The sequence below is a fragment of the Cebus imitator genome, unplaced genomic scaffold, assembly GCF_001604975.1.
Source record: "Cebus imitator isolate Cc_AM_T3 unplaced genomic scaffold, Cebus_imitator-1.0 Scaffold478, whole genome shotgun sequence".
NCBI classification, from domain to species: Eukaryota; Metazoa; Chordata; class Mammalia; order Primates; family Cebidae; genus Cebus; species Cebus imitator.
This window is the reverse complement of record NW_016107793.1, coordinates 882455-902536: the sequence shown is the minus strand read 5'-3', so window position 1 is coordinate 902536 and position 20082 is coordinate 882455. Positions and strand designations below refer to the sequence as shown.

At 41.0% G+C, this 20082-nt stretch overlaps 1 protein-coding gene across 5 annotated transcripts in view; it reads left to right on the top strand.

Moving 5' to 3' along the window:
• The window catches only part of UIMC1 (ubiquitin interaction motif containing 1), a 164607-nt gene that overhangs the window by 39557 nt on the left and 104968 nt on the right, over positions 1–20082 (top strand). For 4 of the 5 annotated variants that reach the window (XM_017512826.1, XM_017512830.2, XM_017512825.2 and 1 more), the window contains exon 2: positions 8085–8239. In XM_017512826.1, coding sequence (XP_017368315.1) covers positions 8093–8239 — 147 coding nt within the window. In that variant the 5' untranslated portion in view covers positions 8085–8092. Of the gene's footprint in view, positions 1–8084; positions 8240–20082 lie in introns of those variants that run through there. The other variant, XM_017512829.2, reaches the window with a different exon arrangement.

The following is a 20082-nucleotide window of genomic DNA, read 5'->3' as shown; positions in this document are numbered from 1 at the left end:
AGCATAATTTCCTGGAGAGCAGCCAAGTTTTTGCATGTATTGATAGTGCATTTCTCTTGTGAGTACATTCCGCCATATGTATACCAGTTGGTTTGGCCATTCATATGTTGAAAGACATCTGGGCTAATTCCTGTTTTTGGCTATTACAATAAAAGCTATTAAGATTCGTGTACAAATTTTTGTGTGAATGTTAGATCTTTATTTTTGTGAAATAAATGCTTAGGAGTAAAATTGCTGGGTTATATGGTAGTTATGTGTTTTTTTTTTTTAATTTCCTTTTCTTTTTTGCCCACCTGCAACTGTCTTGATTGAGTTACAGATGTGTTTAGTTTTTTTAAAAAAATTACCAGACTTTTCATTTTACATTTCCACCAGCAGTGTATGAGTGATCCAGTGTCTCTGCATCTTTGTGAGCATTTGGTGTTGAGACTATTTTTGTTTATTTTAGCCATCCTAATAGACAGTACTACATACATATTAGGATTGCTAAAATAAGAAAAATAGTCTCAACACCAGATGCTCGTAAAGTTTAAATATTATTCACTTTATTAGCTGGGCATGGTGGCGCGTGCCTGTAATCCCAGCTACTGAGGAGGCTGAGGCAGGAGAATCACTTGAACTTGGGAGGCTGAGGTTGCAGTGAGCCAAGACCACTCTATTGTACTCCAGCCTAGGTGACAGAGTGAGACTCCTTCTCAAGAAAAAAAAAAAAAGAGTTTGAGCATATTTGTGTTGGTCTCCTTCCAGGTCCTATATTCTGTTCCAAAGATCTGTGTGTCTGTTCCTCCACCAATACCACAATATATTGATTACTATAGCTGTGTAGTAAGCATTAATATTGGGTAGAATAATTCCTCTCACTTCATTCTTTGTCAAGATTGTTTAAGCTATTCTGGGCCCATGCCTTTCCATGTACATTTAGAATAAGCTTGTCTACGTCTACAAAGAAATCTTAGTGGGATTTTTTTATAGGAATTGCATTAAACCTGAGATAATGTTCTGGGCTCCCAAAAGTTGAAGAAAAAAAGAAAAAAAGCCTAAGATCAGTTTGGGGAGAATTGATATGTTTACTATGTTGCGACTTCCAACCCATGGGCATGGTATATCTCTACTTTAGATCTTTGATTTCTTTCACTAGTTATTCAAAAAACAAAACCCCATAAAACAACTTACATATAAATCTGTCCACACACTTGCAGTGAACTCATTTTTGACAGAAGTCCCAAGAGCATACACTGGGAAAAAGACAGTCTCTTCAATAGATAGTGCTTGGAAAACTGGATATCTATATGCAGAAGAATGAAACTAGATCTTCATCTCTTGCCATATTACAAAAATCAAATAAAAATTGATTAAAGACTTAAATCTAAGACCTCGAACTGTGAAACTACTACAAGAAAACATTGGGGAAACTCTCTAGGATGTTAGTCTGGGCAAAAACTTACTAAGTAATATCCCATAAGCACAGGCAACCAAAACAAAAGTGGACAAATGGGATCACATCAAGTTAAAGAGCCACTGCACAGCAAAGGAAACAATAAAGTGAAGACACAACCCACAGAATAGGAGAAAATATTTGCAAACTACCCATCTGACAGAGGATTAAACCAGAATATATAAGAAGCTCAAACAACTCTGTAAGAAAAAATCTAATCCGATTTAAAAAGTGGGTAAAAGGGGCTGGGCGCGGTGGCTCATGTCTGTAATCCCAGCATGTTGGGAGGCTGAGATGGTCAGATCCTGAGGTCAGGAGTTTGAGACCAGTCTGACCAACATGTTGAAACCCCATCTCTACTAAAAATAAAAAAATAGCTGGACACGGTGCCATCCGCCTGTAATCTCAGTTACTCAGGAGGCTGAGGCAGGAGAATCACTTGAACCCAGGAGGTGGAGGTTCCGGTGAGCAGAGAGTGTGCCGTTTCACTCCAACCTGGGCAACAGAGTGAGGCTTATCTCGGCAAAAGATTGCAATAGGCATTACTCAAAAGAAGACATGCAAATGGCAAACAGACATATGAAAAGGTGCTCAGCATCATTGATCATCAGAGAAATGCAAGTCACAACTACAGTGAAATATTTCACCCTAGTTAAAATGTCTTATGTCCAAAAACAGGCAATAAGAAATGCTGGCAAGGATGTGAGGTAAAGAGAACCCTTGTACACTGTTGGTGGGAATGTAAACTAGTACCACCACTATGGAGAACAGTTTGAGGGTTCCTCAAAAAACTAAAAACAGAGCTACCATGTGATCCAGCAATCCCACTGCTGGGTATGTATCCAAAAGAAAGGAAATCAATATATTGAAGAGATATCTGCACTCCCATGTTTGTTGCAGCATTATTCACAATAGCCAGGATATGGAATCAACCTAAGTGTTATCAACAGAAGCATGGATAAAGAAAATGTGGTACTTATACATAATAGAGTACTATTCAGCCATAAAAATGAATGAGATCTTGTCATTTGTAACAACATGGATGAAATTGGAGGTCATTATGTTAAGTGAAATAATCCAGGCACAGAAAGACAAACATTGTATGTTCCCACTTATTTGTGGGATCTAAAAATCAAAACAGTTGAGCTATTGGAGATAGACAGTAGAAGGATGGTTACCAGAGGCGGGGAAGGGTAGTGGGGGATGATGGGGAGGTGGGGATGGTTAGTAGGTGCCAAAAAAAAAAAAATTCATAAGACCTAGTATTTGATAGCACAATAGGATGACTATATTCAATAAAAATTAATCGCATATTTTAAAATAAAAGAGTATAATTGGCTGGGCATGGTGGCACGTGCTTGTAGTCCCACCTACTCGGGAGGCTGAGGCTGGAGGATCGCTTGAGTCCAGGAGTTCTGGGCTGTAGTGCACTATGCTGATTGGGTTTCTGCACTAAGTTTGGCATCAATATGGGGACCTCTTGGTAGCGGGGAACCACCAGGTTGCCTAAGAAGGGGTGAACTGGCCCAGGTCAGAAATGGAGCAGGTCAAAACTCCCATGCTGATCAGTAGTAGGATTGCGCCTGTGAATAGCCACTGCACTCCAGCCTGGGCAACATAGCAAAACCACATCTCTTAAAAAAAAAAAAAAAAAAAGTGTATAATTGGATTGTTTGTAACACAAAGGATAAATCCTTGAGGGGATGGATACCCTATTTTTTATGATGTGATTATTACATATTGCATGCATGTATCGAAGCATCTCATGTATCCCATAAATATGTACACCTACTATGTACCCACAAAAATAAAAAAATGTAATAAAGCATGTATATGACTTGTATGCTAAAAACTGAAATGTATGCGGCTGGGCACGGTGGCTCAAACCTGTAATTGCAGCACTTTCGGAGGCTGAGGTGAGCAGATCAACTGAGGTCAATAGTTTGAGACCAACCTGGCCAACGTGGTGAAACCCTGTCTCTACCAAAAATATAAAAAATTTAGCTGGCTGTGGTGGCAGATGCCTGTAATCCTAGCTCCTTGGGAGGCTGAGGGAGGAGAATTGCTTGAACCAGGGAGTCAGAGGTTACAGTGAGCCGAGAAAGTCAGTGGTTACAGTGAGTCGAGGTTGTGCCACTGCACTCCAGACTGGGTGACAGAGCAAGACTCCATCTCAAAAAAAAAAAAAAACAACCTAAAATGTATGCTAAAAAACTAAAAATGCTGCAAGATTTTTTTGAGTAGTATTATTACTATTACTTCTGAGACAGGATCTCGTTCTGTTACCCAGTCTGGAGTGCAGTAGCACAGTCACAGCTCATTGCAGCTTTCATCTCCCAGGCGCAAGTTATCCTTCCACTTCAGCCTCCTGAGTAGCTGGGACTGCAGGTACACGCCACCATGCCTGACTGATTTTTAAATTTTTTGTAGAGATGGGGTCTTGCCGTGTTGCCCAGGCTGGTGTCAAACTTCTGAGCTCAAGCAGTCGTCCTGCTTTGGTTGCCCAAAGTGCTGGAATTACAGGCATGAGACACTGGACCCTGAAGATTATTTTTAAATTGTAAAATGGTCACAGACTTTTATGCATTTTGAGTAAAGGAGAAAAATACTTATAATTTCAGCACACTAAATTATTCTAATGTTTATATAATTTATTTATTTTTATTTATTTATTTTTGAGACAGAATCTTGCTCTGTCATCCAGGCTGGAGTGCAGTGGCGCCATCTCAGCTCACTGAAGCCTCTGCCTCCCGGGTTCAAGCGATTCTTGTGCCTGAGCCACCAAAATAGCTGGGATTACAGAAACATGCCACCATGCCACCACGCCTGGCTAATTTTTATATTTTTGGTAGAAATGGGGTTTCACCATGTTAGGCTGGTCTCAAACTGCTGACCTCAGGTGATCTGCCCACCTCAACCTCCCAAAGTGCTGAGATTACAGGCGTGAACCACCTCACCTTGTCTATTTAGTAAGTGGTTATTGATCACCTATCATTTATTAGGGCATGTGGTAGGTGCTGGGACTGTTTCATCCTGTAGTCCATTGAGAAAGACAAATATTTTCTTTAAAAAAATCACACAAATGAATATATAATTACAACTTTGATAACTTATTTTTGACAGAGGTGCATGATACTTAAAAAATGTATAGTAGAGATATTTGACCAATTTGGGGAGCCAAGAAATATTTTAAACTACTGGACTCATAGTTCAACCTGTGATTTGAACTGAGGGGTAGGGTACTGAATATGGGAGTTGATCCTAGGTGTGAATCACAGAGGCTCATGGTATTCTTACCCAAAGTTCAGTCATTTTCATGAATAAACATTTCTTAGTTTATTTTTTGCTTTTGGTCAGTTTCCAAGAAATGATTATTTTGAGTATTTTGGGTTAGCTTTATAGTTTTGAGAAAAGATTTGTTAATGTCCTTACTTAGTCATGATGCTAATCACAAGTAATTTTTTTAGTTTATTGACTTAACACCACCCTTTTTGAGTTTTCATGAAGGTATATACCTGTATAATCACTTCCACAATCAAGATAGAGAACATTACCTCAAAAGTAACCGTCCTGCCCCTTACCAGTCATTTCTCTCCCTCTTCCCACCAGGCTCCAGGCAACTGCCGGTCTGTTTTCCTTTAACCGTTGATTAGTTTTTTCTAGAGTTTCATATAGCTAGAATCATAGTTTGTAGTCTTTTGGGCATTGCTCATCGTAATGTCTTTGAGATTAATCTGTGTCATTGGATGCATCAGTAGTTTGTTCCTTTTTATTTTTCAGTAATTTTTCATTGTAGAGATATATCTCAATTTGTTTATTCACATGTTGATGGATATTTGGTTTATTTCCAGTTTTTGTCTCTTATGACTAGGGCTGCTATGAATATTGATGTCTTTATTTCTCTTGAGTAAATACCTAGGAATGGAATGGGTAGGTCATGTAGTAGATACATACTTTCCTTTTTAAGTAATGGCTGTACCACTTTATATTCTTTTTATTTTTTTTGAGGCAGAGTCTCGCCCTTGTTGCCCAGGGTGGAGTGCAGCGGGGGCGATACTGGCTCACTGCAACCTCCGCCTCCTGGGTTCAAGCTGTTCTCCTGCCTCAGCCTCCCGAGTAGCTGGGATTACAGGTGTGTGTCACCATGCCCGGCTAATTTTATTGTGTTTAGTAAAGATGGGGTTTCACCATGTTGGCTAGGCTGGTCTCAAACTCTTGACCTCAAGCATCTGCCTACCATGACCTTCCAAAGTGCTGGGATTACAGGCATGTGCCATCGAACCTGGCAGATTTTTGTATGTTTTCCAAAACATAAAATACATACATTAGTATTCATATAATTAAAAAATAAATACAAATATATTGTGGCTGTGCTTTAGTTATCAGTAGAGATTTATTTTAAAAAATATATTAAGGCAAATATAAATAAATATTAATATATAGTTATAAATATAAATATATAAATATAAAATTAAATATAAATATGTTAATATTTTAAACTATAATATTTTAAATATATTATAAAATATATTTTTAAAAGGTAAGAAAATATTTGTGCCTGGGTGTGATGGCTCATACCTGTAATCCCAGCACTTTGGGAGACCAGGGTGGGAAGATCACCTGAGCCCAGGAGTTCAAGACCAGTCTGGGCAATATAGTGAGACCTTGCCTTTACAAAAAATAAAAATAAATTAGCCAGGTGTGGTGGCACACACCTGTGGTCCCAGCTACTTAGGAGGTTGAGGTGGAAGAATTGCTTGAGTCGGGGAGGCTGAGATTGTGGTGAGCTGTGTTGGTCTCATTAAGTGCTGGGATTACAGGCATGAGCACTGCACCTGGCCAAAATTTTTTTTTTTTTTTTTTTTGAAATGGAATCTTGCCCTGTTGCCCAGGCTGGAGTGTAGTAGCGTGGTCTTGGCTCCAACCCGTGCCTCCTGGGTTCAAACAATTCTCATCCCTAGTAGCTGGGATTATAGGTGCATACCACCATGCCTGGCTGATTTTTGTATTTTTAGTAGAGATGGGGTTTTGCCATCTTGGCCAGGCTAGTCTCAAACTCCTGACCCCAAGTGATCCACTTGCCTCAGCCTCCCAAAGTGCTAGGATTATAAGTGTGAGGCGCGATGTCTGGCCCAAGAATTCTTTGTATATTCTGGATGCAAGCCTTTTTTGCAAGATAAATGTATTGCAAATACTTTGACCTCCCTGGCTCAGGTGATCTTTCCACTTCAGCCTTCTGAGTAGCTGGAACTACAGGTGCGTGTCACCATACCCCGCTAATTAAAAAAAATTTTTTTGTGGAGACAGTGCCTTTCTATTTTGCCCAGACTGTCATTCTGTGGCTTCTTAATGGTCTTTTTTTTTTTTTTTAAAGAGCAGAAGTTTTAAATTTCAATGAAGTCAAATTTATCAATTAAAAAAATTTCTATGTGTCCTAAGAAAGCTTTGCTTACTCAAGTTCACTTTTTTTTTTTTGAGACAGGGTCTCAATATGTTGCTGAGGCTGGTCTTGAACTCTTGGATTCAGGTCATCCTTCTGCCTCAGCCTCCCAAAGTGCTGGGGTTGCAGGCGTGTGCCACCATGCCTGTCCAAATTTTGGTAGTCCTTTTTTTTTTTTTTTTTTTTTTTTTTTGTTTTTTTTTTTTTTTTCTTTTTTTTTTTTTTTTTTTTTTTTTTTGAGACGGAGTTTCGCTCTTGTTACCCAGGCTGGAGTGCAATGGCGTGATCTCGGCTCACTGCAACCTCCGCCTCCCAGGTTCAAGCAATTCTCCTGCCTCAGCCTCCCAAGTAGCTGGCACTATAGGCACACGCCACCACCCCCAGCTAATTTTTGTATTTTTTTAGTAGTGATGAGGCTTCACCATGTTGGCCAGGATGGTCTCAATCTCTTGACCTCATGATCCGCCCGCCTTGGCCTCCTAAAGTGCTGGGATTACAAGCGTGAGCCACCGTGCCTAGCCAAATTTTGGTAGTTCTACACTCTTTTGGGTCTTTAGCTCATTTGAGAATTCAGTGAAAACTATAAAAATTTTTCCGAGGAAGCCATCGACAGAAACTAATTTTACACCCAATTTTAGTGAATCACCGAAGCCAATCTATAGATTCTTTAAGGGTTTTTGGATTGACAGGTTAAGAACTCTTGGCCAGCAGTTCTCTAAGTATTAATCTAAGATCTGTCTTTTCTTTTGAGATGAGGTCTCACTCTGTTGCCTGGGCTAGAGTGCAGTGGTGCCATCATGGCTCAATGTAACCTCCACCTCCCTAGGCTGGTGGCTTATACCTGTAATCGCAGCACTTTGGGAGGCCAAGGCAGACGGATCACCTGAGGTCTGGAGTTTGAGACCAGCCTGACCAACATGGAGAAACCCTGTCTTTACTAAAAATACAAAAAATTAGCCGGGTGTGGTGGTGGTACATGCCTGTAATCCCAGCTACTCAGGAGCTGAGGCAGGAGAATCTCCTGAACCTGGGAGGCAGAGGTTGTGGTGAGCCAAAATTGTGCCAATGCACTCCAACCTGGGCAACAAGAGTGAAGCTCCATCTCAAAAAAAAAAAAAAAGACTAAATTGAATAACTTCTAGAAAACTTATACTTTAAGTAAATTATTATCTTTTTATTCTAAACAAAATTATTGTCCTTTTATTCTAGACGAAAGAATGGCACGGAGAAAGAAAAAAGTTAAAGAAGTTTTCGAATCTCGGAACCCGGAGAAGAAGGATGTGGAAACTACTAGTTCTGTCAGTGGGAAGAGGAAGCGTAGACTTGAGGATGCATTCATCGTGATATCTGATAGTGATGGAGAGGTTAGTAAAGTAGAGCTGAAGCTGTCAAACTGTGCTTCTTTACCTATGGGGAGGTTGTTTCGTGATGGACTTTACCTTAATGCCAGCTCACCAAGACCACAAAGTTTTTACTCAGCTTTGTTTTAATTTGTAAGTGGAATTAACAATTACTTAAGGAAGCAATCCTGTTGCTTACTGGAGGATGGATCATAGTTCTTCAGTTTTGTAATGTAGTCATCCAAAGTGATATTTTAGAATTATTTGAATAATCTAATTCAATTGTAAATTTCAGTTTTCATGTGTCTGGAAAATGTGAATTTTTTTTTTTTTGAGATGGAGTTTTGCTCTCGTTGCCCATGCTGGAGTGCAGTGGCTCCATCTCGGCTCACTGTAATCTCCGCCTCCTGGGTTCAGGCGATTCTCCTGCCTCAGCCTCCCTAGTAGCTGGGATTACAGATATGTGCCACCACACCTGGCTAATTTTGTGGTTTTTTTTTGGTAGAGACAGTTTCTCTGTGTTGATCAGGCTGGTATCAAACTCCCGACCTCAGGTGATCTGCCCTCCTTAGCCTCCCAAAGTGCTAGGATTACAAGCATGAGCTACCGTCCTTGGCCCAAGAAAAGCCCAGAGGCTTTTTAACTTTTAAGAGTTCACTTCAGGGGAAACAAAATAAAAAAAGAGGACAAAAAAATCACAATTCAGGAAATTGGCAAGTTTTGAACTTTTTTTCTTTTCTTTTTTTTTCTTATTTCTAGGGCTAGGCACAGTGGCTGATGCCTGCAGTCCCAGCACTTTGGGAGGCCAAGGTGGGCGGATCACCTGAGGTCAGGAGTTTGACACCAGCTTGGCCAACATAGCAAAACCCCATCTCTACTAAAAATACAAAAATTAGCTGGGTGTGGTAGCACAGGCCTATATTCCCAACTACTCGGGAGGCTGAGGCAGGAGAATTGCTTGAACCTGGAAGGCAGAGGTTGCAGTGAGCTGAGATTGCACCATTGCACTCCAGCCTGGGTGACAGAGTGAGACCCTGTCAAGAAAGGCAGGGCCTCCCTAAGTACTGGGATTACAGACATGAGCCACCATGCCTGGCCTTTTTGTTTTTATTGAGCAGGAGTCTTGCTCTGTCACCCGGGCTGGAGTCCAGTGGCATGATCCCAGCTTACTGCAACCTCTACTTCCTGGGTTCAAGTGATTCTCCTGCTTCACCCTCCCAAATAGCAGGGACTACAGGTACATGCTGCCACGCCCTGCTAATTTTTTGTATCTTTTTTAGTAGACATGGGATTTCACCGTGTTGCCCAGGCTGGTTTCGAACTCCTGAGCTCAGGTGATCTGCCCACCTCAGCCTCCCAAAGTGCTGGGATTATAGGTGTGAGCCACCATACCTGCTCAGTGGTAATTTTAGATTATACTGAATTTCAAAGATTGATCAGGGAGATGTGAGAAGGTTAGTGGAACACACGATAATTTACTTATTTAGAGATAAGGTCTCACTCTGCTACCCAGGCTGGAGTACAGTTGTGTGACTTCGGCTCACTGCAGCCTCATTCTGGGCTCAAGATTCTTGTGCCTCAGCCTCTTAAGTAGCTGGGACCACAGGTATGCACCAGCACTCCTGGGTAGTTTTTGTATTTTTTTGTAGAGTTGGGATCTTGCTATGCTGCCCAGGCTACAGATATAAATTTATATCAGGTGGAACTGAGAAGCACATTATGTGCCCCTTGTTTGTCCTGTTTAAAATTTCCCTTCTGCCGTTTTCCTTTTCATATGTTAGGTTTTGAGCTCCTTGGCCTGCCTTTTTTTTTTTTTTTTTAAGCTTATGGAAACCTGATACTGAGCTTGAGAATGTTGTGGGAGAAAGGGAATTTCTGGGAGACAAGAAAGAGAGGCCAGGCACCGTGGCTCACACCTGTAATCCCAGCACTTTGGGAGGCCGAGGTGAGTGGATCACCTGAGGTCAGGAGTTTGAGACCAGCCCAGCCAACATGGTGAAATCTCGTCTCTATTAAAAATACAAAAATTAGTCGGGGATTGTGGTGCATGCCTGTAATCCCAGTTAATCAGGAGGCTGAAGCAGGAGAATCACTTGAACCCAGGAGGCGGGGGTTATAGTGAGTGGAGATTGCACCATTGCCCTCTAGCCTGGACACCAAAAGTGAAACTTCATCTCAAAAAGAAAGAAAAAAGGCCAGGCACAGTGGCTCACGCCTGTAATCCCAGCACTTTGAGAGGCCGAGGCAGGTGGATCGCGAGGTCAAGAGATCGAGACCATCCTGGCCAACATGGTGAAACCCTGTCTCTACTAAGAAATATAAAAATTAGCTGGGCATTGTGGCACGTGCCCGTAGTCCCAGCTACTTGGGAGGCTGAGGCAGGATCATTGCTTGAACCCGGGAAGTGGAGGTTGCAGTGAGCCGAGATCGCGCCACTGCACTCCATCCTGGCGCCTGGTGACAGAGCAAGACTCTGTCTCAAAAAAAAAAAAAAAAAAAAAAAAAAAGCATCTTTACAAAAAAAAAAAAAAAAAAAAAAAGAAAAGAAAGAGGATGTGTTTCTTCTTTCAATTAGCTGCAAAGTGGTAGATACCATTCCATATCATAAAATTGGTTCAAAGTCTCTTATCTGAATAAGGTATGTGACTGAAGTACTCATGAAACTTGTTCTTTATTCTGTTACTAAAAACTGTCCTTGGGATCAAGATACTGAAACATGCAGGAAATGGATGAATCTCAGAAACATGCTGTGTAGAAGAAGCCAGACACAAAGGAGCATCCCTTATAATTCTGTCGATGTGAAATTCTGGAAACACTAAATCTAACCCATAGTGACACACAGCAGATCAGTAGTTGCCCAGATCGGGGTAGAAGGCGGATTGACTGGGAGGGATCAGAGGGACTCCCTGGAGTAATGAGAAAGTTTTTTAGTTTTTTTTTTTTTGAGGCAGAGTCTCGCTTTATCACCCATGCTGGAGTGCAGTGGCACAATCTTGGCTCACTGCAACTTCTGCCTCCCAGGTTCAAGCAATACTCCTGCCTCAGCCTCCCAAATAACTGGGATTATAGGCATGTGCCACCATGCCTGGCTAATTTTGTATTTTTAGTAGACATGGAGTTTCTCCATGTTTATCAGGCTAGTCTCGAACTCCTGACGTCAGATGATCCGCTGGCCTTGGTGTCCCAAAGTGCTGGGATTACAGGCATGAGCCACTGTGTCCAGCCTTTGTTTTTGTTTTGAGACAGTGTCTCACTGTGTTGCTCAGGCTGGAGTGCAGTGATGCTGCCTCAAGTCACTACAGCCTTCCTGACCTGGGCCTAAGTGATCCTTCCACCTCAGCCTCCCAGGTAGCTGGGACTACAGGCCTTTGCCAACACGTTTGGCTAAATTTTTAAATATTCTTTTTAGAGATGATGTATTGCCCAGGCTGGTCTGGAACTCCTGGAGTCAAGCAGTGCTCCCACCTTGGCTTTTCAAAGTGTTGGGAGTACAGGCGTGAGCCGTCCCATCTGCCCTTCATTTTTATTTTTCTATTTTTATTATTATTATTTTTGACAGTGTCTTACTCTGTTGCCCAGGCTGGAGTGCAGTATTGCGGTTATAGCTCACTGCTGCCTCCAACTCCTGGCTCATGTGATCCTCCTGCATCAGCCTCCTAAGAAGCTGGGACCACAAGTGCATGCTATCATGTCTGACTAATTTTTAAAAAAATTGTAGCCAGGTATCTCTTATGTTGCCCATGCTGTCCTGGAACTCCTGTCCTCAAGCAGTTTTCCCAGTTCAACCTCTCAAAGTTGGGCATGAGCCACTGTACCCAGGAGAAAGTTCTATGTCTTGATAGTGGGAGTGGGTACTCAGATATGTCCATTTGCTAAACCTCATCAGACTGTATAAGTGAGACCCTGTCTCAAAAAAACCTATACACTTAAAATGAGTGCATTTTATTATATGTAAACTATACTTAAATAAAGTTAATTTTAAATAATAAAACAATTGTCCATGGGAGTATTTATATAAGGGGGAAGGGGCCTTTGAAAACACTCAGAATTCAGAGATTATTTTTATGTCTTGCCTAAAAAACCCTCAAAGAACAAAAAACCTTTCACTTCAAAAACCACCCAGGAGGGAGGCTAAGGCAGAAGAATCAGAAATGCCTGTTGTTCTAATTAGTTGTGCTTGATAATTGTTGTCATGATATTGATACTAAAGTATTAAAGTAGCAATTAAAATAACAAGTGACATATCCGTATATATAAAGAGATAAACACTTGTATTTATATATATGAGCCTGGTGCAGTGGCTCAGTCCTATAATCCCAGCACTTTGGGAGGCCGAGGCGGGCGGATTATGATAAGAATGACATTTTTATCATTATAGAAAGCTTTATTCTCCAGAATAAAGATTGTAACCTTTCTCCTTTGTCTTGTATTTCCATTTGTTTATTGGAGTTTTTTACCTGCCTGTAGGTCTCATCTCGTAGGCTGTGAATTAAGTCTTTGTTTTTTCCTTCCGGTTTTTTCTTTCTCCTATACTTTCTTTTTTTTTCTTCTTCTAGAGTCAGGGTCTGTCACCTAGGTTGGAGTGTAGGAGTGTTAGCTCATTGCAACTTCTGTCTCCCGGTTCCATCTTGGCCTACAAAGTAGCTGGGACTACAGATGCAAGCCACTACACTTGGCTAATTTTTGTATTTTTTTTGTAGAGACAGGGTTTCACCATGTTGCCCAGGATGGTATTGAACTCCCAGCCTCAAGCAATCCTGCCTTGGCCTCCTGAAGCAAGCCACTGCATCTGGGCAAAAAATTACGTATTATTTTTTGGTTAGCGAGATTGAGCATTTCTTTACATCTTTATTGGTTTTTAAAAAACATTCTTTATAGTTCAGTTTCTAATTAGGATTTTTGTCTACATAGTTCATTTTAAAGGCATAAAAGTATGGAGAAGAAAACAAGGGCTAGGCACATCCCTGGTGACTCATGCCTATAACCCAATGCTTTGGGATGCTGAGACAGGAGGATTGCTTGTGGCCAGGAGTTTGAGAACAGTCTGAGCAACATAAGAAGACCCTGTCTCTACAAAAAATGTAAAACTTTGCTGGTCATGGTGGTGTGCACCTATAGTCTCAGATACTTGGGAGGCTGAGGCAGGTGGGAGAATTGCTTGAGCCTAGGAGTTCCAAGAATTTGAGGCTGCAGTGAGCTATGATCTTACCGTTGCACTCCATCCTGGGCAATAGAGTGAGACCCTCGCTCTTAAAAAAAGGAAAGAAAACAATGGTACTGCTTGGATATCATTTTAATATTAACAAGAATAAAAATATTAAATACACAAATACATATGGATATGTTAAAAAAAAAAGTTGTATACATATATGTTAAAAAAAAAACCAAAAAACCCAAACTAACCAGGTGTGGTGGCTCATGCCTATAATCCCAGCATTTTGGGAGGCCGAGGTGGGTGGATCACCTGAGGTCGGAAGTTTGAGACCAGCCTTACCAACATAGAGAAACCCCGTCTCTACTAAAAGTACAAAATGGATTACAGGTGGCCCATGCCTGTAATCCCAGCTACTCAGGAGGCTGAGGTAGGAGAATCGCTTGAACTCGGGAGGTGGAAGTTGTGGTGAGCCAGATCAAGCCATTGCACTCCAGCATGGGCAACAAGAGTGAAACTCTGTCTCAAAAAACAGAAAAACAAACAAAAATCCCCCAAAACCCTAAATCATGACAAAACAGTTTAGAAAGGTATGAAATGAAAATATACACTGTAGACATTTAACCATAAGCAGTAATTTTTTTCATTTTAAAATTTTTTTCATTTCATTTCATTCTTAGTGTCATCTGAAGGCAGAAATTTTTTCTGTATCCTAGGAAAAAAATTTTTATGCATACATCATCAGTAGAGATTTTTATGGGAAAGGAATCATGCTGTGCAAACTGTTTTGCTTTTTTTCACTTAATGTCTGTGTTAGGTCCTCCAGAGACATAGAACCAATAGGATACGTGGGTGGGTGGATGGATGGATGGATGGATGGACGGACGAATGGTCAGATGGATGGAAGGATGGATGGATTGATGGATTGATGGATACATGGAAGGATGAACTGGACAGATGGGATTTATTAGGTGTATTGGCTCATGTAATTTTGGAGGTTGAGAAGTCCCGCAATAGGCTGTTTGCAAGCTGGATACCCTGAGATGCCAGTAGTATGGCTCAGTGCAAGTCTGAAGGCCTGAGAACAAGGGGATAGGGGTGCTGAGTGTAAGGCCTGAAAAACCTGGATTTCTGATGTCCAAGGGTAGGAGAAGAATAATGTGTCCCAGCTCTGGGAGAGAGACAAATTTGCCTCCTATGTTTTCTATCTTGCTCCCCACTCAATTGGATGGTGTTCACCCAGATTGAGAGCTGATCTTCCCCACTTAGTCACTCAGACTTACACTCCAGTGTCTTCTGCAAACCCCTGCACAGACACACCAGAAAATAATACTTACTAGTTCTCTGGGTATTTCTTACTCCAGTCAAACTGATACCTAAAAGTAACCATTAAAGTATTTCATGGAGACCTTTCTGTAGCAGCACATCTATCCTATCATATGTCATATATGTTACACATGCAGGAATATGCATAAAATATAAATGCATAGTTTTAAAAATTAATGTGAACACTTGCACTTACGATCTGAGAATCCCTTTTCTCTTAGTGTGTCTCTCCCCAATTTGCATTCTTTTGTTTCTTTTTTTTTTGAGATGCAGTCTTGCTCTGTTGCCCAGGCTGGGTTGCAATGGCGAGATCTTGTCCCACTGCAACTTCCTCCTCCCAAGTTCAAGCGATTCTTCTGTCTCAGTTTCCTGAGTAGCTGGGATTACCGGCATCTGCCACCATGCCCAGCTAATTTTTGTATTTTTAGTAGAGACGGGGTTTCACCATGTTGTCCACGCTGGTCTTGAACTCCTGACCTCAGATGATCTGCCTGCCTCAGCCTTTCAAAGTGCTGGGATTACGTGTGTAAGCCACCGCGCCCAGCTCTTTTCCACCTTTCTAAAGGTAACCACTATTTATTTTGTCTTCCCATGTTTCTCCTTACAGTTTTACCACATTTACATGTATCCCTAAACAGTGTCCATATATTTTGAAAAACTATTGCTGATTGGACATGTCTACCAACATTTTCCAATAATCTCTTCATTCTCCAGATATTTGAAATTTTGCCTTTATCATAAATTAAAATCTTGTTTATAAATTGGTGTGTTTCCAAGAACAGAAAACCAAACACTGCATGTTCTCACTCATAAGTGGGTGTTGAACAATGAGAACACATAGACACAGGGAGGGGAACATCACACACTGGGGCCTGTTGCAGGGTGGGGGAGCTAGGGGAGGGATAGCAGGAAGAATTGGGGAGGGATAACGTTAGGAGAAATACCTAATGTAGATGATGGGGGGGGTGGATGTAGCAAACCACCATGGCACGTGTTTACCTTTGTAAGAATCCTGCATGATCTACACATGTACCCCAGAACTTAAAGTATAATAAAAAAAAATTAAAAAACAATGGGTATGTTTCTGGATTTTTTTCTTGCATTAATCTATCACATGTTTGTATAATTATTCAGTTGATTGTCTTGGGTATTTTGAGTAGGCATTTATCTTTGCTAATAACAATCATGTTTTTCTTTTTCTAGCACTTACGCCTTTTTTTGTTTCATTTTCATTGTGTTGGCTGTAGCTTCCAGAATAATGTTGGTTGATACTAGTGATAGAGCAGCACATCTTTTACTTCTGGTGTTTTGCTATTTGTTTCATACATCTGTTTTTATGTTAAAGAACTATCTTTTAATTGCTTATTTACTAGTAGTAGTTTTAGGAAGTATGTTTAATCAAGTGCCCTTTAACAAGATGATGGAGCAGTTGTTCTCCTTTAATCAACTAATATATTGTGTTAGTATTTTCTAATGTTGGAACATCTTTGCATTGCTGGAATAAATCATACTTGGTCATGATGTGTTACATTAACATAATACTGAATTTATTTTCTTAATATATCATTTAGGAGTTTTGCATCTGTACCCCTAGTGCCATTGGTTTTATAAAGTTTTTTTGGGGGTGCTATGGCCTTCATCAGATATTGTTATTGGGGTTACGGTATAAAAGGAAAGGAAAGCTCACCAGTTTTTGCTATGTCCTACTGCAATTTAAATAGCATAGGAATTACTTGTTTTATAAGATTTGCTAAAAATCTCCCACAAAACTGGGCTACCAACTGATTTTTAATATGTATTTCATATTCTTGTAGTGTCTTGGTACTTTCATATATTTTTTAAAAAGACTGTTTTCCACTTTAGAATAGAAAAAAGCAGTTGGATCATCTTAGGAACATATTTGTTTGTTTTTTTGTTTTGTTATTTATTATTATTTTATTTTTTTGAGATGGAGTCTCGCTTTGTTGCCCAAACTGTAACGTAATGGCGTGATCTTGGCTCACTGCAACCTCTGCCTCCTGGGTTCAAGTGATTCTTCCTGCCTCAGCCTCCAGAGTAGCTGAGATTATAGGTGCCTGCCACCACTCCTGGCTAATTTTTGTCTTTTTAGTAGGGAGGGGTTTTTTGCCATGTTGGCCAGGCTGGTGTTAAATTCCTGACCTCCGGTGAGCTGCCCACCTTGGCCTCCCAAAGTACTGGGATTATGGGCGTGAGCCATCGCGCCTGGCCTTTGTTTTGTTTTTTAGAGACAGGGTTTTTCTCTTTTTATTTTTTAATTATACATTAAGTTCTGGGGTACATGTGCAGATTGTGCAGGTTTTGCTCCTTCCCAGGCTGGAATGTAGTGGTGTGCTTATAGCTTACTGCAGCCTCGAACTCCTGGACTCAAGTTATCCTCCTGTCTCAACCTCCCAAGTAACTGAGACTATAGGTGTGCACCACCAGGCCCAGTCAATTTTTTTTTTTTTTTTTGTAAAGACAGGTCTTGATATGTTGCCCAGGCTGGTCACAAATTCCTGGCCTCAAGTGATCCTACCACCTCAGCCTCCCAAAGTGCTGGGATTATAGGCATGAGCCACTGTGCCTAGCCATTAACACATTGTTTTTGGCCTTATGAGTTGAAAAACAAATGAATTATTTGATATGTCTTCTGATCCTTGCACTGCCTACAATGTTTTCCAATTTATTCTTCAGCTTAGATGTCAGTTCCTCTGGGGATCCTTGTAGATCTTCTAAGACTAGGTCACTTGGCCATTTCTTGTGCTTTCGTAGAACCTGTTCTTACTTCTGTAGTATTAGTTGTCACACTGTTTTGCAATTGCCACTATATTTTTTTCTGCTTTCATCATTGGACCATTATGTCCTGGATGGCAGGAATTTTATATCTTGAACACCTAACAATAATGCTTGGCCTGTACTAGTGGGCACTCTCAAAATATCTGTATTTGCTGGGCACACCTATATTCCCATTTACTCTGGAGGCAGATGATTGAGCTCAGGAGTTCAAGGCCACCCTGGGCAATATAATGAGATCCTGTCTTTAAAAAAAAACAAAACCTGCATTAGGTTTTTCTTGTTGGTACTACAGTATTTTATTTGAATATTTCTTTAAGAAAATGTTCTAGTTTTCTGGTGTAGGAGAAGCCAGGAAATGTCTTTTTTTCTCCCATCAGCCCAGCATTACAGATGGGAAAACATGTTTTTGTTTTTATTTCTTTTTTTAAAATCTAAAGGTAATGGCATGAACCCGACGTTGTTAGGGCTTCATTCATCCTAACTTTTTTCTGCTGAGTAATGTTCCTTGGGTTGATTCATCCTCCCATTCTTTTACTCTCACTTTGTCCCTAGGAGAGCAAACATGAGCTTTTGTAAACCCTGCCGTTGTATTGGAATTGCTTTTTACTGTGTGACATTTCTGAACTTTTTATTCTAATCAATAACACTAATACTTACTCTGGAGGACTACTGTAAGGATTAAGAGTAATATAAGTAAAATTTCTTTCTTTTTGAGACAGAGTCTTGCTCTGCCACCCAGGCTGGAGTACGGTGGCACTCTCTTGGTTCACTACAACCTTTGCCTCCCAGGTTCAAGTGATTCTCCTGTCTCAGCCTCCCAAGTGGCTGGGACTACAAGCATGCACCCCTATGCCTGGCTAATTTTGTATTTTTAGTAGAGACAGGGTTCTGTCATGTTGACCAGGCTGGTCTCAAACTTCTGACTTTAAGTGATCCACCCACCTCGGCCTCCCAAAGTGCTCCGGTTGTAGGCATGAGCCACTGTGCCTGGCCTAGAATAATATAAGTAAAATTTCTTAGAGTGATACTTCAATATGTGATAACTGATGTCATTGTACATGTTCAGAATATAGTCTGAGCCTGGCAAGAAATAAAGCCAACTAACCTATGTTGATTGTAGGGAACCAGCCCCACATCACATCTGTGGGTACCCTGAGTTTGGTGGCGACAAAGGAATGAGAAAAAGATAGATTAAGAGAGAAAGTGGGACCAGGGGGCCATCACTTATTACTTTGGAGGCAGACAGTGAAAAGAAGGCCCCAAGCTCTGATCCTCCACACTATTTGTTGGTTATAATCACTTTGGTCTATAGGGTAGGGGTGGAGTGATGGTGGGGAGAGGGTGACGTGATGGTGGAGTGAATCATTGAGTCATAACTGAATCAGTAAGCTGGAACTGGTGTGTCGTTCTAAAGATTGATAACAGCGGTGGTTTGGGAATTTCACAAAACAAGAATATGTGGTTATCTTTAGCCTGTTATCTATGTGCAGCTGGTAGAACTCGGGCCTTACAAGGAGCTTACAAGTCTGGCTATGTCATAGTGCTACAAAGAGGTTTTACATCCTTGAGCACAATATTTATGGTAATAGAGCCTAGGTCACCCCGTACCAGAACATGAGGCATGGAGAAGTTTGCGCCCCCCGCCCCACCAGGCCTCCTGCAGTTTGCTGTGGTTTGTTGTTCCCAGTTTATATGTTACTTGTAACCAATTTATGTAGGCACTCTGTAAGTCCTTTCTGGTTTGCTGCTTTTCCCAACAATGGATAATAACTCTTGTCTTCTCTGACATTCTTCCATGTTACAACAAACAAAATAAAACAACAACAATAGAAAATCCAGAGGGAAAGAAAGGAACCTCTGGAGCTTGTAGATGGTCAGAGCTGGTTTTGTTTCTGACCTGACGCTATTTGGGCCTCACTTTTCTCATCTGTCAAGTGGGGTCAGCTGGGTGCTGGTGGCTCACACCTGTAATCCCAGCACTTTGGGAAGTCAAGGCAGGAGGATTGCTTGAGCCCAAGAGTTTGAGATAAACCCGGGTAACATAACAAGAACCTATCTGTACAAAAAATAAAACAGATGGTGGTACGTGCCTGTAGTCCCAGCTACTAGTGAGGCTAGATGGGAGGATTGCGTGAGTAGGAGAGGTCGAGGATGCAGTGAGTTGTGATTATACCACTGTCCTCCATCTTGGGCTACAGAGTGAGACCCTGTCTCCAAACAATAAAAAAAAAGGAAATGGGGTTGTTGATATTAATTCTCACTAGGTTTTTGAAAGGAATTAAATGAGGTAATGTATATAATGTGCCTGGAACATAGTATGCAGTATATGATAACTGTTAATTACTCTTATTTTAGAAAGCTGCTTTATGATAAAAATGTTGGCTATAAATTGTCAGCTAATCTTTTAAAATATATACAGTGTTTCCAGTAATAGTGTATTAGTAAAAAATAGAAATTCACTCTTCTTTCAAACCATTCATCTCAAAAGCCTGTAGCCGCCGGGCGCGGTGGCTCAAGCCTGTAATCCCAGCACTTTGGGAGGCCGAGGCGGGTGGATCACGAGGTCGAGAGATCGAGACCATCCTGGTCAACA